Source organism: Mobula birostris, chromosome 14, assembly GCF_030028105.1.
Source record: "Mobula birostris isolate sMobBir1 chromosome 14, sMobBir1.hap1, whole genome shotgun sequence".
NCBI classification, from domain to species: Eukaryota; Metazoa; Chordata; class Chondrichthyes; order Myliobatiformes; family Myliobatidae; genus Mobula; species Mobula birostris.
In genome coordinates, this window is record NC_092383.1 from 18,157,575 (window position 1) to 18,180,930 (window position 23,356).

At 43.2% G+C, this 23,356-nt stretch overlaps 1 protein-coding gene across 14 annotated transcripts in view; it reads left to right on the top strand.

The window, feature by feature from the left end:
* LOC140209741 (serine/threonine-protein kinase Nek9-like) overlaps positions 1–23,356 on the top strand; it is a 193,122-nt gene that overhangs the window by 113,797 nt on the left and 55,969 nt on the right. For 10 of the 14 annotated variants that reach the window (XM_072278143.1, XM_072278155.1, XM_072278149.1 and 7 more), the window contains 2 exons: positions 2,802–2,921; positions 18,448–21,854. In XM_072278143.1, the coding sequence (XP_072134244.1) occupies positions 2,802–2,921; positions 18,448–18,546 (219 nt within the window). In that variant the 3' untranslated portion in view covers positions 18,547–21,854. Of the gene's footprint in view, positions 1–2,801; positions 2,922–18,447; positions 21,855–23,356 lie in introns of those variants that run through there. The other 4 variants (XM_072278145.1, XM_072278148.1, XM_072278147.1 and 1 more) reach the window with 2 other exon arrangements.

Genomic DNA, 23,356 nt, shown 5'->3' on the forward strand with positions numbered 1-23,356 from the left:
AGTGAACAGAGCTATCATTACTGATTGGCTGTATTCTGATGACACTCTTGAGCAATGCTGAAGAAAGACCAAAAGGAGTTAAAATAACCCAGGGAAACAGGGAACAATTCAGACGACAGCTCTCATTTACAGCTGCCCGGTCTTCTATCAGAGAAAGGAGTCTAGGGAGAAAAAGGAGGCAGGAGTTAGAATGAAAAAAGACTCCAAACAAAGACTTGAATAATATGCCAACAATGAAAGGGACTTTTTCAATCTCCTTTTCTTTATTTTTGTTGTGGAAAATGCTATGAGACAAAGCAGCAATCTGAGCCATTACCTTTGGGAGTGAGAGAGTGCTCTTGCCATTGACGTTCTTAGAACCCAGTCATGACGGTGTCCAGCTAACCCAGCCCCTTCGGCTAGCTGTGAGTGCTGGGTTTGTTCCAGCGAACATGTTACCCGTTACCAGGCCTCATGGCATTCGTGCATCCTACATGATCCCACTGCCAATTTCACACTTCAACCGACAACGAGCATTTCTGTGGCACGAACCTCATAGAAGACCTGGTATTCCTTTAATTAGCTGCTGATTTAATCAAATGCACATCAAACTATGATTCAGCTCCTTTTCAACCCATTACTTAACAGATCTGTCTAACTTTTTGTATTGGCTTTTGGAAAAGCATGGTCGGATTGGGGATAGTCAGCATGACTTGTGCGTAAGAGGTCATGTCTTATGAACTTTAATTTTTTTGAGGAGGTGGCAAAGGTGATCGGAGAGAGTGGATCTTTTCTGATAGATTTCAACAAGCATTCAACAAGCTCTCTCATGGTAAGCTGATAAGGAATATTTTCCACAGTGACTCGGCTGATTGGATTCAAACTTGGCTTGGCATAGAAGGAAGAGGGTAGTGTTTCTCTGGAGCTCTGTGACCAGGGTTCAGTGCTATTACAGTGACACAAATAGATGATTTAAGTTTTTTTTAAATGTAGGTAGATCGATTAGTAATTTTGAAAATCGCACAAAAGTTGGTGGAGATTGATGGATTGTAAGGAAAGTTATCAAGAATACAGCACGGCACAGATCAGATTGAAATATGACTGGAGAAATTACAGATGGAGTTCAATCCAGCTAAGTGTGAGATATTGTACTTAGGGAGGTCAACCATAAGAGGAAAGTATACAGTAATAGGCTGGAATTTTAAAGAGCATTGATGTACAGCGGGTTCTTGGGGTACAAATCCATAGCTCCATAAAAGTGATAGCATTAAATAGGATGGCAGCAAATGTGGACAGATGAGTAAGAAGTTGTATAATATGCTTGCCTTCATCGCCAGGGCATTGGGTATAAAAGTCAGGAAGTCATGTTGCAGTTGTATAAAAGCTTGTTTGGAGTAATGTGTGTAGTTCTGGTCTCTGCATAACCTCAAGGAAATGAAGGCTTTGGAGAGGGTGCAGTGGAGGTCACCAGGACGTTGCATGGATTAGAAACGTTGGACAAACTGGGATTGTTTAAGCTGGAGGCTGAGAGGCGACCTGACAGGAATATACATAAAATAATAAGTGACATAGAGAGCATTTTTCATAGGGTCAAATATCAGAGGTCTAAGGTGAGAGGGGAAAAGTCTAAGGGATATTTACGAGGCAAGATCTTTACACAGAGAGTGGTAGGTGCTTCAAACATTCTGTCAGGGGACATGATGGAAGCAGATATGATAGCAACATTTAAAAAGACTTTTTGTGAGGCACATGAACAGGCTGTGAATTGAGAGATATAGACCATCTGCAGGCAGATGGGATTAGATTAATATGACATCATGATTGTCACAGAGACTGTGGCCCAGAGGGCCTATTCCTGTACTTACCAATTCTGTTTGCCATTTAAAACATGTCACAATCTCCGAGATCCAATCCGTGGCACAAACTAAATCATTCAATCCAACTAAAAATTATGTATAATTCATGATTAATTTTTGTTTTCCTTGAGAATGCTGCTTATCTGATGCTACATCCGGGTGATTTTCTTTGCACCTGCATATGTGCATGGATTTGTGCCTATGATGATGAACTTGACATTGACTTTTAATTTTCACAACAATTTGGGTGCCAAGATCAGTCTTGCTTTGACTAGAGTACACATGGAGTCATACAGCATAGGAAAAGGCCCGTTTACTCAGAACCTATTTACACTAATCCCATTTACCAGCACTTGATAGATCGTGATGCTGGTGATTACTTGGGAATGGCTAAATCCCCTGTTGAAGTGCATAACTGACTATCTCAACATTGTTATGAAAAATGGTCATTTGAGGATAAATTCCAGGAAGATGCTTGTTCTCATGAGGAACGCCAACAGAAGGATGGAAGTTAATTAACCTAGTGACTTTGTTGGGAGACTTTTGCTGAGAATAGAAGGATATCCTTTAAGAACAGAAATGGGGAGGAATTTCTTTAGCTAGACTTAATGGGCCAATTGGCCCAATTCTGGTCCTATGTCTTATGGTCATAAGGTCTTACACTCAATGTTGCGGCAGTATCAGAATTACTTAATCATCACAGACTAATTATCCAGTCTTACAGAAAACTTAAGAAAAGTTTGGATATGTACAAGGACAGGAGAGATATAGAGGGTTATGGTCCAGATGCAGGTCAATGGGACTGAACAGAATAACCGTTTGGCACTAACTAGATGAGCCAAAGGGCCTGTTTCTGTGCTGTGCTGCTCTATGACTCTATACACTTTCATTAAGGCTGGATCTTGGATTGGCTGTGCAGCATGCGGTTAAAGTTTATACCTCATAAACATCTGTACTTTTTGATAGGAGCGGGAAGCCAGACTTCAGACAGAGATAGACAAGCTGTACAAGGAGCTGAAAGAACAGAAACAGCTCCTCAAAGAGAACCATGACGTAATGCAACAATTACAGGAGCATCTGCTGAAGGTGAGCACTTTTACCTGGATTGTGGACTAACCCCACTACCTCGAGTGCCTCCCCCGGGATGGGGAATTGTCATAAAGGATAGTTTCCAATCCTTCTGGCCTAATGTAATGAAAGGGAAATCGTTGACCAATTGTGAGTCCGCAATAAATCCTTTTCATTTAGTTTCAGGCCTGTAGTAATGGCTGGCATGGAAGCATAGTGGTTAGCACAACACTTTACAGTACAAGTGAGCCAGGTTCAATTCCTGCCACTGCCAGTAAGGAGTTTGTACACTCTCCCCGAGACTGCGTGAGTTTCCTCTAGGTGCTCCAGTTTCCAAAGACGTACCAGTTGTTAGGTTAATAGGTTATTGGAAATTGACACGTGATTGATACATGATTAGGCCAAGGTTAAACCAGGAGTTTGTTGGGCAGCATGGTCTGAAAGGCCAATTCTGCACTGTATCTCAATAAATAAAGTAAATAAATGCTCGGTTCGCTGCCGCTGCTACTGTGCAATCGAGAATCTCCGGAGGGGAAGGCCCCAAATCCTCGGCTTTGCCTGTTGCTGGCAGCTGGAGCTGGGGTCGAAGCGCTCGGCAGAGATGGTGCTCAATGCTCGGTGTCGGAGGGCTGGTCAGAGGCTCAAAGTTTTCGGATGGACTGAGATTCAGACTGTGGTCGGGTGCTTCCAGGATGCTGCATCGGCAAGTTTGCAGTGCTGGAAGCTCATGGCAGGGAGAGTTTTCTTCCTTCTGTTGTCTACGTGAGATGTTGGGACTTTCGAGAGACTTTGAGACTTTTTAATGTACCCATGGTCTGTTCTTCTATCAAATTACGGTATTGCTTGCACTGTTGTAACTATATGTTATAATTATGTGGTTTTTGTCAGTTTTTTAAGCCTTGGTCTGTCTTGTGTTTCTGTGATATCACACTGGAGGAACATTGTATCATTTCTTAATGCATGTATTACTAAATGACAATAAAAGAGGACTGCATGTCCTCATAACCTAACCAAATTAATAACTATATTGAGGCAATGGATGCAAGCATTAAAGGATATTGAGAAGTACAATTGGAAGGATTCTATGTAGAAAATATTGTCAGATCTATTCTCCTGAAGTATAGCCTTTAAAATAATCAATTGACTAGAAACTGTATGTTATTACCAAAGCTAGTTGGTTCTCCCATTCCATCCCACTAATTGGATGGACAAAGTACAAGAACCATTTACTTTGAGTAATGTTGAAGAGAGGATGTTAATAATAAAAGTTTTAAACAATCTAAATTTTTGATACACATTGTTTAACAGAATCAGATTTATTGTCACTGACATGTTTCATGAAATTTGTTGTTTTTGCAGCAGGAGTACGGTGCAATACATCAAAAAATTACTGTAGGTCACAATAAGCAATATTAAAATAAATAGTGCAAAGGGAGAGCAAAATAATGAAGTAATGTTCATGGGTTCGTTCATTCTGAAACCTAATGACCGAGGGGGAAAAAGCTGTTCCTGAAACATTGAGTGCGAGTCTTCAGTCCTCTTCCCTGATGGTCATGAGAAGAGAGGATGTCCTGGATAGAGAACACCTCTTCTTCAGGCATTGTCTCTTTGAAGATGTCATGGATGGTGGGGAGTTATCCATGATGAAGTTGGCTAAATAAACAACCTTCTGCAGCTTTTTTTGATCCTGTACATTGAAGGCTTCATACCATGCGATGATGCCACCAGTCAGAATGCTCTCCATGGTACATCTGTAGAAATTTGCTAGTCATTGGTGACATAACAAATCTCCTCAACTCTTGTAGTTGTTTTCATAGCATTAGAGAAATTAAGTAACTGCCCCAAGGTCTGACCATGTTCTGTAGACAACAGTATAGACCCAGTGTGGTACCACTGCAACTAGATCAGTGATTGGACGAGAGGATCACGTGTAATATATCCAAATTTGCAGAAGATACAAAATGGCATACCAATACTGGCTGTGTGAAGGTTGGTGGAAGGCTTCAGTCAGGATTAAGTGAGCAGGGATATAATAGATGAAAAATGTAGGTGAGAAATTTTGTTTTTAATGGTGTTGGTGCTCAGACAGACCTGAAAATCCTTGCTGATGAAATACTGAAAATTAACCTGCAGGTTCTGCAAGCAGTTAGGAAGGTAAGTGGTGTGTTGATCCTAATTTTAGAACAACTATAGAGCACAACGGTTAGCACGATGCTGTTACAGGTCGGGGCACTAGAAATTGGGGTTCAATTCTGATGTCATCTGAAAGCATACAAATTAGCCAGAAAAAGTGGCTCACCTGAGGACTGGGAGAAATTCAGAGTTCAGCAGAGGAAGACAAAGAGCTTAATTAGGAAGGGGAAAAAAGATTATGAGAGAAAACTGGCAGGGTACATAAAAACTGACTGTAAAAGCTTTTATAGATATGTAAAAAGGAAAAGACTGGTAAAGACAAATGTAGGTCCCCTACAGACAGAAACAGGTGAATTGATTATGGGGAGCAAGGACATGGCAGACCAATTGAATAATTACTTTGGTTCTGTCTTCACTAAGGAGGACATAAATAATCTTCCAGAAATAGTAGGGGACAGAGGGTCCAGTGAGATGGAGGAACTGAGCGAAATACATGTTAGTAGGGAAGTGGTGTTAGGTAAATTGAAGGGATTAAAGGCAGATAAATCCCCAGGGCCAGATGGTCTGCATCCCAGAGTGCTTAAGGAAGTAGCCCAAGAAATAGTGGATGCATTAGTGATAATTTTTCAAAACTCGTTAGATTCTGGACTAGTTCCTGAGGATTGGAGGGTGACTAATGTAACTCCACTTTTTAAAAAAGGAGGGAGAGAGAAACCGGGGAATTTTAGACCGGTTAGCCTAATGTCGGTGGTGGGGAAACTGCTGGAGTCAGTTATCAAAGATGTGATAACAGCACATTTGGAAAGCAGTGAAATCATCGGACAAAGTCAGCATGGATTTGTGAAAGGAAAATCATGTCTGACAAAACTCATAGGATTTTTTGAGGATGTAACTAGTAGAGTGGATAGGGGAGAACCAGTGGATGTGGTATATTTGGATTTTCAAAAGGCTTTTGACAAGGTCCCACACAGGAGATTAGTGTGCAAACTTAAAGCACACGGTATTGGGGGTAAGGTATTGATGTGGATAGAGAATTGATTAGCAGACAGGAAGCAAAGAGTGGGAATAAACGGGACCTTTTCAGAATGGCAGGCAGCGACTAGTGGGGTACCGCAAGGCTCAGTGCTGGGACCCCAGTTGTTTACAATATATATTAATGACTTGGATGAGGGAATTAAATGCAGCATCTCCAAGTTTGCGGATGACACGAAGCTGGGCGGCAGTGTTAGCTGTGAGGAGGATGCTAAGAGGACGCAGGGTGACTTGGATAGGTTGGGTGAGTGGGCAAATTCATGGCAGGTGCAATTTAATGTGGATAAATGTGAAGTTATCCGCTTTGGTGGCAAAAATAGGAAAACAGATTATTATCTGAATGGTGGCCGATTAGGAAAAGGGGAGGTGCAACGAGACCTGGGTGTCATTATACACCAGTCATTGAAAGTGGGCATGCAGGTACAGCAGGCGGTGAAAAAGGCGAATGGTATGCTGGCATTTATAGCAAGAGGATTCGAATACAGGAGCAGGGAGGTACTACTGCAGTTGTACAAGGCCTTGGTGAGACCACACCTGGAGTATTGTGTGCAGTTTTGGTCTCCTAATCTGAGGAAAGACATCCTTGCCATTGAGGGAGTACAAAGAAGGTTCACCAGATTGATTCCTGGGATGGCAGGACTTTCATATGAAGAAAGACTGGATGAACTGGGCTTGTACTCATTGAAATTTAGAAGATTGAGGGGGGATCTGATTGAAACGTATAAAATCCTAAAGGGATTGGACAGGCTAGATGCAGGAAGATTGTTCCCGATGTTGGGGAAGTCCAGAACGAGGGGTCACAGTTTGAGGATAAAGGGGAAGCCTTTTAGGACCGAGATTAGGAAAAACTTCTTCACACAGAGAGTGGTGAATCTGTGGAATTCTCTGCCACAGGAAACAGTTGAGGCCAGTTCATTGGCTATATTTAAGAGGGAGTTAGATATGGCCCTTGTGGCTACAGGGATCAGGGGGTATGGAGGGAAGGCTGGTGCAGGGTTCTGAGTTGGATGATCAACCATGATCATAATAAATGGCGGTGCAGGCTCGAAGGGCCGAATGGCCTACTCCTGCACCTATTTTCTATGTTTCTATGAAAGGAATCTGTACATCATCCCCATGGAATGCTGAGGTTTTCTCCTGTTGCTCCACTTTCCACCCATGGTCCACAGATGTACCGGTTGATAAGTTAATTGGTTATTGTAAATTGTCCCCTGATTAGAATAGGATTGAATTGAGGATTGCTGGGGTGGTGTGGCTGGAAGGGGCGGAAGTGCCTATTCCAAGCTGTATCTCTAAATATATCTCGCTAGTATATAGAAGGCCACACTGGGAGCACCGGACGCAGTATATCACACCAGCTGACTCACAGGTGAAGTGTTGCCTCACCTGGAAGGGCAGTCTGGGGCACTGAATGGTGGTGAGGGAGGAAGTGTAAGGGCATGTGAAGCACTTGTTCCGTTTACAAGGATAAGTGCTGGGAGGGAGATCAGTGGCAAAGGATGGGAGGGACGAATGGACAAGGGAGACCCGACGCAGACTGGGAGACCGTTTCGCTGAACACCTACTCTCAGTCCGCCAGAGAAAGCAGGATCTCCCAGTGGCCACACTTTTCAATTCCACGTCCCATTCCCATTCTGATATGTCCATCCATGGCCTCCTCTATTGTCAAGATGAAGCCACACTCAGGTTGGAGGAACAACACCTTATATTCTGTCTGGGTAGCCTCCAACCTGATGACATGAATATTGAGTTCTCTAACTTCCATTAATGCCCCTCCTCCCCTTCTTACACCTTCCCTTATTTATTTATTTATTTATTTATTATTATTTTTTTTCCCCCCCTTTCTTTCTCTCTCTTTTTTCTCCCTCTGTCCTCTCACAATATCTTCCTCTGGTGCTCCCCTCCCCCCTTCTTTCCCCCTAGGCTTCCCGTCCCATGATCCTCTCCCTTCTCCAGCCTTGTCTCCCTTTTGCCAATCAACTGTCCAGCTCTTGGCTCCATCCCTTCCCCTCATGTCTTCTCCTATCTTTTTGGATCTCCCCCTCCCCCTCCCACTTTCAAATCTCTTACTAGCTCTTCTTTCAGTTAGTCCTGACGAAGGGTCTCGGCCCGAAACGTTGACTGTACCTCTTCCTAGAGATGCTGCCTGGCCTGCTGTGTTCCATTAAGAATATTGGCTACTTTCGCACATTGAACACTCAAGTTGGTGTGGTCTTTCATTGATTCTATGATGGTTATTATTATGGATTTATTGAGTATGCCTTTAAGAAAATGAATCTCAGGGTTGTATATGGTGACATATATATACTTCGATAAATAAATTTACTTTAAACTTTGAAACTCAGAATTTTTATAGGGCTTCTCTGGGTAAAAGCTGGACTGATATTGCTTCTGACTGGGGAACAGAATCAAAGAAAACAGACTCAAAGTGTTGTCAGCCAATCAGTACTGAAATGGGAAGAAAGTTTATCACTGTAAGGGTGGTGAAGATTTGTACCCAAGAATGCTCTGCAGAGTCACTCGCTGACTATAATCAAGTTAAAGATCAATAGATTTGTTTTTTGAATATTAAGAAAATCTAGTAATGTGGATTAGCGCAAGATAGTGGAACTGAGGTAGAAGATCACTGTGGTCCTCCATTGGCCAGGGTTGATCATGGTTGTTGCGTCCAAGCTGTGTATATGATTTGCAAGCCAGGGCAGTACAGTTTGGCACCAGTGGTGTCGGAGGAGTTGCCAGTCAATGTTGAACTCAACGTAGGACTGTAACTCTGGATTTTTCCTCGGCGTTTACTCCCAAAGCCTTCCCCGCACGTGGGTATAGCCACAAGGCAGCAGTGGTTTGCGGTCAGAGTTCTCCTCCGCTTAGATTAGCTACCAACAATGGCTGACGAGCCCTATTTGCCTGAAGTGACTGGTTTTAAGGCGCCAGTAACCTGCCTTTGCCCCTTCTCCTGTCAGTAGAGACGGTTCCGCTGGGCTTAGTAGCTAAAGCCCCACGTGAAAGCTAGCAGCTTGACTTAGTTGTCGGAGGCTATTTGGGATGCATGCTGTTGGGAGCATTTAATAGGTAGAGAGAGCTGATCCCCAGTTCTTCACCACCAGGCTAAGCCCATGGCATTAAACCACCTTGAAAGGGTTAACTATGGGGTACAGGCAGCGTATGCTTCCAGCATGTGCTGTATGTACGGCTCAAAGCATTGGTACAAGAGTCTCCATGCCTACCCCATGTTCAGAATGCTTGGCACACCCACAGTGGCCAACCTGCATCACATAATTGGAGACCGTTCACATTAAGTGCACGAGGATCATTAAGTTCCCAAATGTATTATAATTAGGTGATTTTGCTGTGTTAAATGCTCCTATTCCTCAGAGTCTGCATGAAAGGAAGTACTGAATGGAAGATCAGTAGTGCTGTGTTTTGCAGGCCCGATGTTCTCCTGCACCTGCAGCGATTAAACAGAGATGCTTGCTCCTCCCCAGACTAGTTAGCCTGGCCAAAATTGGTGACTTCCAAAAGTGTTAATCTTTCACAGGCTTCCGGCCACTGATGCTTTGTTGTGTGTCCTGGGAGTGCTGTTAAATTACCCGAATAAGCTGACCTTCCACCAGAGGTAATGTCAGCTCATAACGGCAACGTAACATAATGGGAAACATAAGAACTAGAAAAATGAGAGGGCCATTCAACTCCTCATGCCCGCTCTGCCATTCATTAAGATCATGGTGCCGAGGAAAAATGTGGAGCTGGGGTCCCTCAGGCAATTCTATGTTGAGTTCAGTGGTGACTGGCAACTCCTGTGACACCGCTGGTGCCAAAATGTATTGGTCCCTGCCATTCGTTTGGATTCATCAGCTGTGTGGAAAGGGGGACCTTGCTGCATGGGCAACAGCTTGCTCTCTATATCGTACTGCCCCGGGTTACACATACAACGTAGACAGCTGGGACACAGTATCCATGCTCGACCCCGAGCAACAGAGGAAACCAAATGATATTTTTAATTTTAGGTTGTTTTCATACAGCGCCAGTTGGTGTCTGATGATAACACAGTTTTAGTCATAATGTCAAGACTCAATTTAAATGGAAGCATTGAAATTTACAAAAAGAGGCCATTTGGCCCATTATGTTGATAATGCTAGCCAGAAACTGTTCATGTTCATCCTACTTCTTAACCCACAGTCTTGAATATTGTGCTGATCCCAGTGTTCATCCAGATGCCTTTCCTCCATTATGTCAGTGAGTTCAAAATCCTCCCATCACCCTTTAGGTGTAAACAATACACCCAACAATCCCATAATCCTTTATTCACTCACTTTAAATCAAGAATTGTTTACTAGGTGAGATAACCTTTTGTGTTTTAGCAGGATTTCTGGCAATATTTTGCCTTCTAGATAAACCCTACACTCCACCTATCCTTTGATCTTTGCAACACAGAAAGCAACATAAGCAGAATAACTTCATGTTAAAGATTTCTTTTTGGGATGTATTTGCTTTTGCTGTCTGTCCACCGCAGGTTGTGTGAGGGCATTGACTGGAGATGAAGTGGTTAGGGCTGACAGATATTGGAGCACATCTGCTAATGTCATCCTTGAGTAGCCAGTCTCTGGTCAATGGCCCTAAAGCCGATTTTTTTCCCCCTCTCTCTATGAGCGCATAATCTTCTGCTTAACACATCTGCAAATGGTTTGAATAAAGTGCTTTCAGGAACCAACTTTCAGGCAAGAGACCCTGAATTGTTGAATAATTGTTGTTTGATCAGATGGAATCTCCTACTTATTTTACATTCTTCAGCTTTTAAAGATCATTAAATGCCATTTCTGTGTGGGGTGTATGAGTGCCCTTATACAACATAACCACACAAGGCTGTGTTGTTTTGCTGTGATGAAGACTCTACCTCAACTTCCCCCCCCCCCAAAAATTCAGCCGTGTACAGACACAATTGTGCAAAAAAGATTAAGTCCTGTTAATTGCAGTGACTTGTAGTAGGTAGTGAGTGACACAACAGGAAGCCGGGGACCCTGAAAATGTTTGAGAGGCAGGCTAACAGGAATGGGCATGAGAGAGACATGGAATCTCAGGAAGATGGCTAAGGACTCCAGGAGTAGTGAAGAGAACTCATATGGCTGAGTGGGAGGCTGGTGTTTTCAGCATGAGTTTGAAACCTGGGGTCATCAGGTTAAACAACATGTTAGAGGCGGGATCCACGATATTGTTTTAGATGCGTCATCAATGGGGACTGGAGAGGTTTTGGAGGATTGGAGGGTTGCTGATGTTGTTCCCTTATTCAAGAAAGGGAGTAGAGATAGCCTAGGAAATTATAGACCAGTGAGTCTTACTTCAGTGGTTGGTAAGTTGATGGAGAAGATCCTGAGAGGCAGGATTTATGAACATTTAGAGAGGCATAATATGATTAGGAATAGTCAGCATGGCTTTGTCAAAAGCAGGTCATGCCTCACGAGCCTGATTGAATTTTTTGAGGATGTGACTAAACACATGGATGAAGGTAGAGCAGTAGATGTAGTGTATATGGATTTCAGCAAGGCATTTGATAGGGTACCCCATGCAAGATTTATTAAGAAAGTAAGGAGCCATGGGACCCAAGGGGACATTGCTTTGTGGATCTAGAACTGACTTACTCACAGGAGGTGAAGAGTGGTTGTAGACAGGTCATATTCTGCATGAAGGTCAGTGACCAGTGGTGTGCCTCAGGGATCTGTTCTGGGTCCCCTTTTCTTCGTGACTTTTATAAATGACCTGGATGAGGAAGTGGAGGGATTTTTTACGCAGAGAGTGGTGAGTGCATGGAATGGGCTGCCGGCAACGGTGGTGGAGGCAGATACCATAAGACCATAAGACAAGAGAGCAGAAGTCGGCCATTTGGCCCATCAAGCCTACTCCTCCATTTTATCATGAGCTGATCTATGTCCCACTCCCCCGCCTTCTCACCATAACCTTTGATGCCCTGGCTATTCAGATACCTATCAATCTCTGCATTAAATACACCCAATGACCTGGCCTCCACTGATACCTGTGGCAACAAATTCCATAGATTCACCACCATCTGGCTAAAAAAATTTCTTTGCGCCTCTGTTCTGAATGGGCGCCCTTCAATCCTTAAGTCATGCCCTCTCGTGCTAGACTCCTCCATCATGGGAAACAACTTTGCCACATCCACTCTGTCCATGCCTTTCAACATTCGAAATGTTTCTATGAGGTCCCCCCTCATTCTTCTAAACTGCAAGGAATACAGTCCAAGAGCGGACAAATGCTAGGATACAATAGGGTCTTTTAAGAGACTCCTGCCGTAGGTTCATGGAGCTTAGAAAAATAGAGGGCTATGGGTAACCCTAGGTAATTTCTAAAGTAAGTACCTGTTCGGCACAGCATTGTGGGCTGAAGGGCCTGTATTGTGCTGTGGGTTTTCTATGTTTCTATGTAGATCATTACATGGTATTAGGTGAGTTGGGTTTACAAGGAGAGGTACACAGAGCTGTAAGGAGTCATGGCTCATTAATATAATCATATATACGCATAGGTCAATACACCCAAAACTCTGGAGGAACTTGGCTGTCAGGTAGTATCTATGGAGAGGAATTAACAGCTGACTTTTTGAGCCGAGGATTTTCATCAGGACTGGAAGGAAGAGGGAAGAAACCAGAACAAGAAGGTGGGGGGAAGGGGAAGGAGTACACGCTGACAGGTGAGGGGGAAAGCGGGTGGAGGAGGGGGGATGAAATGAGAAGCTGGGAGATGAGCTTCTGTAGAATCTTTTGTACAACTTTGTATTTATGTATAGGTCAATCTTTTTTTCAAAACAAATGGCCAAGTGGTGACCAGGTAGAGATTGTTGATGTTTATGTGAAGCTTTGCTAAACGAGATTTAAAGAAAAATTTCCGCATGTGGGGGAAATCCACAGTAGGGGTTATGTCCCAGAATGCATGAGCTTCCATAATTAGAAAAGGTTAGAATGTACACACTACAGAGAGTCTATGATTCCAAGAGATGTATTTAAGAGGAAGATAAATACTTAAGGAAAGCAGTATTTGGTTAGAGTAGAATAGAATAGAACTTTATTGTCAATTCTCAAGGCAACAAGATTGCAGTACAAAACAGATATTTACAATGAATGCAATGAATTATAAATACCTGCAGTGAATGCTTATTTTTTTAAAATCCCATATTTGCATGCAACAAGTGACTTTGATAGTCCATAACTCACAAAGGCCATTGGCAAGCCGGGGTGTAGCATTATCCAACTGCACAACAGCCTTCGGGAAGAAGCTGTTTTTCAGTCTACTGTCTTGGCTAAGATGTTTCTGTATCTCGTACCAAATGGCAGGAGATTGAACAGACAGTGTCTGTCATGTTGTTATGTTCATTGGCTGAGATAAGGTGGGAAGAGGGTTTATCTAGAATGCTAACCAAGTAAGTGACTTGCACTCCTTGCTTCATTAGCCTCTCTCAAGGCTGTAAGTTCAAACAATATGAACGATTGCCTAGAAATTGGACTTCACCTGTTTTGGATGCGCTAAAGCAACATTACGTTTTATGCTCGTGCTAGACTGGGTTTCTGTCAATAAAGCTGAAGGGTGGGTCACAAAGCTGTGTGAAGGAGTGTCAGGGTGATTTACACTCAGAAGGAAGATCTAAACAGGATCTGGGTGCTTTACTGATAGACTAGGCTGGATTGAACTCAATTGCTGATGCTCTGCAAGCACAAATGGGTTTCACATCTTAAAGAGACAACCTCCATGGCAACTTGAAGGTAACGCATAACTGATGGAGTGAGAGTCTTCAGTGAAAAGAGCCAGTGAAAAACTTAGAAGCCTTGATGCATAAAATAAATGTCAGGAGGAGATCTCGTAAACCAGGTAAGGGGCGAGATGATGCCTGGTATGCCCAGAGGCTGGCAGGAGAGAGCTACACGTCTCCTCCTAGAGGGAGCCTCCGGCATGTTAGAGTAATGTTGAAAGAAACATCCTTATCTCACTAGATATGTCAAGGTGAGCTAGAAACAGACATACACACACACACACACACACACACACACACACACACACACACACACACACACACACACACACACACGAACAAACTTTCCAATTAACATTCCAATCTTTGCAGCCCGTCATAGAGGTAGAGTAGTAAAAATGTTACACAGTGTGTTTCATCTCCTGCATTTAGGCTTAAATAGTGAGGAGGAGGATGAGGACTGGTGATAATTTCTTTGTGCCCTTGATATCCATTCTAATCTGTGGCACCAAAATTAACATGATTTTTTATTGTGACTGCATTTGTGTAGGATTAATACCATCATAGTGCATTTCAAGATTGTTTAATGTCATTTCCTGTTCATAACTGTAAAGGAGAACAAAATAATTCTTATTCCAGATCCGATGCAGCACAAAACAAAATCACAAAAGATGAAATACACAATAATGGTAATAAAAAAAAGCACAATAAATATAAATAGATAAGATAGTTTACATACATAGATTGATTGTATGTCCATAAAGTGACGCTAGGCACAGGAGTGTCTGTACATAAGCTGACTGACAGGTAATGGTAAAGTAGTGGTGATTGGGGTGTGGGGGTAGGTTGAAGTGTTGATCAGCCTAACTGCTTTGAGCACCTATGCTCTGACCGCCAGAAATAGCGGGATCTCCCAGTGACCACCCATTTTAATTCTAATTCTCATTCCCATTCCGACATGTCAGTTCATGGCCTCCTCTACTGTTGCAATGAAGCCACCCTCAGGTTGGAGGAGCAACACCTTATATTCCACCTGGGTAGCCTCCAACCTCCTGGCACGAACATCGATTTCTTGAACTTCCGGTAATACCCCCCATCCCCTTCACCATTCCCCATTCCCATTTCCCTCTCTCACCATATCTCCTTACCTGCCCATTATTTCCCTCTGGTGCTCCTCACCCCTTTTCTTTCTTCCACGGCTTTCTGTCCTCTCCTATCAGATTCCCCCCTTTTCCAGCCCTGTATCTCTTTCACCAGTCAACTTCCCAGCTCTTTACTTCACCCGTCCCCCTCCCGGTTTCACCTATCAAGTTGTGTTTCTTTCTCCCTTCCCCCCTCACTTTCTTATTCTGACTCCTCATCTATTTTTTCCAGTCGTGATGAAGGGTCTCAGCCTGAAGCACCAACTGTACTCTTTTCTGTAAGAGCTGCCTGGCCTGCTTAGTTCCTCCAGAATTTTGTTTGTGTTGCTTGTTTTTGAGTCTGGTAGTCCTGGTGTGGATGCTACATAGCCTCCTCCCTGATGGAAAAGGGGCAAACAAACAGTCCATGAGCAGGGCGGGTGGCATTTGTGCTCTGAGCCCCAATAATGACTCCTACTCTATTAACTCTACTGACATATCCTCATCCTTTTAAATCTAAATCAAAATCCCCTAATCTCTCATCTTTTCTACTATGAGTTTTAATAGTTGGTATGTGTTTCTCTTCCTTGTTCTTCCTCACACAGTGCATCTCCATGTTGGTGATTGGTTTATTATTGTCACTTGTACTGAGATTCAGTGAAAAGCTTTTGTTTCCATGCCATTTAGACAGATCATTCCCTACATAAGTACACTGAAGTACTGTATTACATAAGAAAAGGAAAGAAAATTCAGTATATGGTGTTTCAGTTCCAGGGAAAGTGAAGTGAAGTGCATGTAAACAAATAAAGTGTAAGGGTCATTATGTGCTTTATTGAGAGATCCAAAGTTTATCTTTATTGTACAAAAGGTCCATTCAAAAGTCTTATAGCAGCTGTCCTTGAGCCTGGTGTGTGTTCATATTTCGCAAATCAAGTTTTTACTAGTATCTGCCTAGTCTGCAGATTCTCCATGTCAGACGTGCCCTCATCACAATTAAGCAGCGTTCTTTCTGTCTTCAGATCTTGAGATGATCAAACATCGCATGTCACAATCATTCCAGTACCTTAAAATGTCATTGTTTCTAATAATAGGTTTGTTTATTTTCTTCCAATGTGAAAAGGATCCATTAATCCTTACTCGTATCCATCCTCTGGCCCCACTTCTGGTGGTGGGTGGGGCGTGGAATGGGTCAGAAGGATCCATCTTTGACTATGCTACCAGTTGTATCCACATCTGCATTCTTGTTTATACAGATAAGCTGGATGTATGGCGATGAATACAGTCACAGAACAGTTCTCACGTCGTCTACTACTGGCCAATAAAGACAAATTTCCCCAACACTGGCCACCTGCCCCTACCCCACCCGCATTTTTCACAAATGAACCTCCCATGTGACAACACATATCCTTGGCCAACCCACTTGGTCAATTTCCTAAAAGAGCACTAGAAACTGTGTCAGAAATGCCTGTTGCTTTGCAAATGTTGGCTATTATTATCTGGAACACCCCTTTCTGAATGAGCGACAAATCTTCAATGGTTCAGGGAATGTATACAGTATACAACCTGAAATTCTTACTCTTTGCAGACATCCACAAAACAAAGAATGAAAGACAGAAAATGTTAGAACCCCAAAGCCCCCTCCCCCTCCCATGCACAAGCAGCAACAAAAGAATCAACCCTCCTTATCCTCCTCCCCCCACTTGTTCCAGCAAAACCATCAACCCCCCACCACCCACCATGCAAGCGATAGTAAAACCCTAGAGACTATGATCCAGAGTCCATCAAAAACTACTGTCCAACCCAACACTGAGGCTGTCTACAAGAAGGGTCAGAGCCATCTCTATTTCCTGAGGAGACTGAGGTCCTTTAACATCTGCCAGACGATGCTAAGGATCTTCTATGAGTCTGTGGTGGCCAGTGCTATCATGTTTGCTGTTGTGTGCTGGGGCAGCAGGCTGAGGGTAGCAGACACCAACAGAATCAACAAACTCATTCGTAAGGCCAGTGATGTTGTGGGAATGGAACTGGACTCTCTCACGGTGGTGTCTGAAAAGATGATGCTGTCCAAGTTGCATGCCATCTTGGACAATGTCTCCCATCCACTACATAATGTACTGGGTGGGCACAGGAGTACATTCAGCCAGAGACTCATTCCACCGAGATGCAACACAGAGCGTCATAGGAAATCATTCCTGTCTGTGGCCATCAAACTTTACAACTCCTCCCTAAGAGGGTCAGACACCCTGAGCCAATAGGATGGTCCTGGACTTATTTCCTGGCATAATTTACATATTACTATTTAACTATTTATGGTGCAACTGTAACGAAAACCAATTTCCCTCAGGATCAATAAAGTATGACTATGACTAACACGTTGACATCTCAGATGTGCTGTCTCTCTAGTGAGGGAGAGAGAGAGAGAGATATCTCCTGCACAACGAGAGGGCAGACCAACAGCCCACTGTTTCGATGTTGCAGTCTGCCACCTTGCTTGTCCAAGTCCCTGACTCGAAGACCAACAAGCTCTCACTCACCATTGTGAGAGAGAGAGAGAGAGAGAGAGAGAGATCGCTGAAGCGCAGGAGCCTCCCATAGCTGCACGCACCCCCCGCCATCTCGACGTTTCAGTCAGTGACATCAGTGAGGAATCAGACTGTCCACAGGGCCACATCCGAAAGGCACATGTCTTGCAGGCTGCGCCCGGAAATATTGAAATGCTAGGTCGCACGGTGAGTTTCAAGAGCGAGAACCCAACCGCCTGTGAGTTCTTACCGTTGTTCCTACTTTTGGAACCCCCCACTGCTGAGTTATATTTATACTAGATGTGCAAATACGTGGTGTTGGTATCAGATATGCCTGAGATATCAGTGGATGTAGTTGATGTTATTGCTAATGGCTAGCGGCCATTATATGCTATCTGGCTGAGTGTATGACTTTGCATGAATCATTGTAGCTGCGTGTGGTGTCAGATTGTGAAAAGACATTTTGTGTGTCTATTAGTGACATGGCTGTCTTCAGCAATAATAAGAAATGAGTAATTTCTTCTGGACAATACACAGATAATGCTGGAGGAATTCAGCAGGCCAGGCAGCATCTATAGAAAAGAGTAAAGAGTCGACCATTGCTCCTGATGAAGGATCTCAGCCCGAAACGTTGACTGTGTACTCTTTTCCATAGATGCTGCCCGGCCTGCTGAGTTCCTCCAGCACGTTGTGCATACTGCCTTGATTTCCAGCATCTTCAGGTTTTCTCATTTTTGGGCAGTTTCTTCTCATTTATACCCAAATATTTCATACCTGAGATTTTATCGCTCTATATAAATTGGTTGTTTGGCAATGTTCAGCTGCACTCTGTATTCATGGCCATCGCACTAGTTGGGTAAAATCATCCCCACCCACCCATGACTTTCAACCATTCAGTTTCCAAGGTGGCGCATGCTGCAGTTCATATTGTTTGTGTTGTGCACTCACAGACCTCATGTTCCTTTCCATTTCTCTCTGTCCCAAAGGTGCAGTCTCAGCGGTTCCGGAGCAACGTCCAGGCAGAACCAGGGCATGCAGTCAAAGCCGTGACCAAACCAGAGAGTAAAATCTGCACTGTAATGTAGAGTAAGTTTTAAAATAAATTCACTAACAAGAAAATCTTGTCTCCCAGCTTTTATTGGACAAGATTTTTTTTTAATTGTGTGCTGCACATTCTAATACTGAACAAAATGGTATGGAGTTGTGTGTTGTGTGCTTCTGGAGCTTAAAGCACACAAACTCCTGATTTTGCTGCCATGGTAACCCTGTTTTCAAGAGAGACTATGCAAATGAATAAGATGAAAGGAGTCGATTTGACTTTTAGCCCCATTCTCTCTTCTACCATCCCCCCACGATTCTCTTTGAAGTTCCCAAAACCCACCCTGGAGAGTCAGGAGACGGCTGCCCACCGATTGGGGCATTGCTTGTGATAGAGCACCTGAACCAACTCAGCAGGGGGGGTTAGAGTTCAAATGAAACCCAAGAAGGTTTAGGTCAAAATGCTGTGTGTGACTCAGGGCACTTCTGTAGTTTCTTGGTGTGGTCTTTTACTCCACCCGACTGATACCTGAAGCTCTCTGAAAGAATGTTCTTTAAGTTTAGGACAGTAATTTTCTGCAGACATTCCACGGTTCATATGCTGCTTGAAACTACTCCTGTTAATTTAAACTCCATGCCTTTTTAATAATATTAATGTTGGTTTTGATATCAAAATCTGAGCAACATCAGACAGCGCAAGACTGCTTCACTTGATGCAAATTCAAAGTAAGCTACAAGAACTCTGAAGGGGGCAGGGGATCCAGAATCCAGTAACGTTATAATTGTAACTCTTTAATGATGGGGGAGTGTTTAATTCTGTGCTATAAAAGTGGCAGTCCAATCAGACTGTGGGCTGACAATGCTGAGAAGTGTCTTACAAACGACACAAGTTAATAATATTGTGGGAGTCTAAAGCTACATCAGGTTATAGAAATAGGAGTAAGGTGTGATGCATTAACAGCCAACTCAATCAATAATAAACCATTTTAATGATCAAGAAGTCAACTCTATAACCCCACCTCCTACCAACTTTCTTTCTGCAGTCCTCCAGCCAGTATTTAAACTCATGCAGAGTGCTGCAAATCAAACTATTTGAAAGTCTAAGAATTTGATCCTAGGAACTGAGGCAGATTAACTAAAATCATTAACATGAATCAAAATGAGAGCTAATGTTAATGTTTTTAATTTATCTGCATCTGTTAAATATGTCTTTTAACATGCTTTAACTTCATAATTTTTAAATGGCTCGGTAGCATAGTGGTTAGCACAATGTTCTCTGTAAGGAGTTTGTACGTTCTCTCCGTGAACCAGTGGGTTTCCTCCCACAGTCCAAAGACGTACCAGTTGGTAAGTTAATTGGTAATTGTGAATTGTCCCATGATTAGGCCGAACTGAGAGATTGCTGGGTGGTGTGACTCGAAGTTCTGGAAGGGCCTATCCTGTGCTGCATCTCAAAAGTAAATAAAGGACTTTTCCTATATTTTTCAGCTGGTTTTAGATTTGGAAGGGTCTGTGACAATGAGGGCTGGGCTGTTGTTTTGTTCTGTTGCTGTCTTGACGTTGCTTGTGTTGTTCTGCTGAGCATTGTGAGCAAATTTGAGGCGATAATTATGGGCTGCACCCAACACATCCTTATGTTGAATGTCAGATGCAAAAAAATGCATCTCACTGTTTCAATGTATGAGTGATAATAAATGACTCAGAATCTGAAATGCTTTGCAATGTAAAATAACCTGGTAAGTATTCGAATGGCAGCAGCGATGTTTCTTTCATGTGTAATGTCACATCATTAATGGAGTACTTTCACCCTTTCTCAAGACGAATGTGCTCTGATAACGTCATTGTCTGCAAATTATTATGTGGGAAACTGGAAGCTTGGTGACCACAAATGGAACAATGGGGTACCTGGTCATGTAACTCCGTGACCCCGTTTGGGCACGAACCTGTGCTGATCGACTGGCTGGTGAGATCTTTAACCTCTCACTTTAGCGATGTGCAGTACCCACCTGCTTCAAGCAGGCTTCAGTTATACTAGTGCCCAAGAAGAGCGTGGTAATCTGCCTCAATGACTATTGTCCAGTAGCGATTACATCCACAGTGATGTAGTGTTTTGAGAGGTTGGCGATGAAACATATCAACTCCTGCCTGGGAAGCGACGTAGATAGGCTCCAATTTGCCTACAGACCCAAGAGGTCCACAGCAGATGACATTTCATTGGCTCTTCACTCAGCTCTGGAACATTTGGGCAGCAAATTTGCATACATCAGGATGCTCATTATTGACTACACCTCGGCATTCAATACTATCATCCCCTCAAAACTCATGAATAAGCTTCAAGACCTTGGCCTCAATACCTCCTTGTGCAATTGGATCCTCAATTTCCTCACTTGCAGACCCCTGTCAGTTATGATTGGCAACAACATCTCCTCCACAGTCTCCTCACTTATGACTGTGTGGCTAAATATAGCTCCAATGCCATATTTAAGTTTGCTGATGACACCACTGTCATAAATTGAATCGAAGGTGCTGATGAATCAGCATATAGGAGGGAGATGAAAATCTGGCTGAGTGGTGCCATAGCAACAACCTCTCACTCAATGTCAGCAATGCCAAGGAACTGATTTTTGACTTTGGAGAAGGAAACCAGAAGTCCATGAGCCAAACCTCATTGGAGGATCAGAGCTGGAGAAGATTAGCAACTTTGAAATCCTAGGTGTTACTATTTCAGAGAAGCTATTCTGGGCCCAGCACGTTAAGTGCGATTATGAAGAACGCACAGCAGCGCCTAGACTTCCTTAGGAGTTTGCAGAGATTCAGTATAACATCTAAAAATCTGACAAACTGCTACTGCAGAGTTGTGGAGATATTGACCAGCCACATCACAGTCTGGTTTGGAAACACCAATGTCCTCGAATGGAAAATCCTACAAAAAGTAAGTGGATGTAGACTAGTCCATCATGGGTAATGCCCTCCCAACAATTGAGACACCTACCTGAAATGCTGTCACAGGAAAGCAGCATCCATCATCAGAGACCTCCACCACCTAGGACATATTCTCTTCTCACTGCTGTCATCAGGAAGAAGGTCCAAGAGCCTCAGGACTCACACTGCCAGGTTCAGGAACAGTTAGTAGCCCTCAACCATCGAACTGTTGAACTAAAGGGGATAACTTCACTCAGCTTCACTTGCCTCATCACTGAACTGTTCCCACAACCAATGGACTCATTTTCAAGGACTGTTCATTTCAGGTTCTTGATATTTATTGCTTATTTATTTATATTATCATTTTTTCTTTTTGCATTTGCAGTTTGTTGTCTTCTGCCTTCTGGTTAATGCCCTAGTTGGGTGGACTTCCATTGATTCTGTTATAGCTATCATTCTATAGATTTGTTGAGTATACCCCTCAAGAAAACCAATCTCAATGTTGTAGATGGTGACATATAATAAAATTCTTATTATAATAAAAATTGATAATAAAATGTACTTTGAGCTTTGAACTTTATTAATACCATGCTGGATAGGGTTTCATTACAGGGTAAATCCATCATCCACTTTGCACAGAAAGACCTTCCCTCCCAATCAATGCCACTCCCCTTATCCAACATTTTTAATAAATTGGTAAATCGTTATTTTTTTTGTTGTAACATACCAAGGTATAATTAAACACGTTACATACACAAGAGATTCTGCAAATGCTGGAAATTCAGGCTAGCACATTCAAAATCCTGGAGGACCTCAGAAAGTCAAGCAGAACCCATGGAAAGTTGATGTTTTGGGCCAAGTCCCCTGATCGGGACTCAGGATTAAAACCTTTGTTTTGCACACCATCTGTACAGATAATTTCACTACAACACTTCATGAGGTAGTACAAGGGAAAACAATTAAAAGAATGCAGAATAAAATGTATCAGTTTCAGAGAAAGTGCAGTGCAGGCAGACGATAACACAATTCCAGCTATGAAAGCTGCCCCCACCACCCCAACCACACCCTCCCAGGTGAGCAGCCACTGTCTATAACAACAGCGGACGTGAGGAATCTGCAGAGTCAACCCCCGTAAGGCAGCCAGACCAGACAACATCCGAAGCAGAGCATTCTGCGGGTGTGTATACCAGCCAGCTCACTGATGTCTTCAACACCTCACTTATCCAAGCTACTCTTCCCACATGCTTCAAGTCAGCCACCATCATCCCTGTACCAAAAAACTACACCTTCAGAACTAAGTGATGACCATCCAATGGTACTGACACCAATCATCATGAAGTGCTTTGAGCAGCTGGTTATGACATAACGGTTCAGAAGGATTGTGGAATGCTTGCTGTTATTATTCGAGGCACTGAGTTCAAAAGTCAAGAAGTTACGTAAATTTATAAAACTCTGGCTAGGCCACATCTGGAGTGCTGCATATATTTCTGGTCACCCCACTAGAGAAAGGATGCTGAGACTTTGAAGAGGGTGCAGAAGAGGTTCATCAGGATGCCAAGCAACACACATAAAAGTTGCTGGTGAACGCAGCAGGCCAGGCAGCATCTCTAAGAAGAGGTACAGTCGACGTTTTGGGCCGAGACCCTTCGTCAGGACTAACTGAAAGAAGAGCTAGTAAGAGATTTGAAAGTGGGAGGGGGAGGGGGAGATCCAAAATGATAGGAGAAGACAGGAGGGGGAGGGATGGAGCCAAGAGCTGGACAGGTGATAGGCAAAAGGGATACGAGAGGATCATGGGACAGGAGGCCCAGGGAGAAAGAAAAGAGGGAGGGGAGAAAACCCAGAGGATGGGCAAGGGGTATAGTGAGAGGGATAGAGGGAGAAAAAGGAGAGAGAGAAAAAGAATGTGTGTGTGTGTATATATATAAATAAATA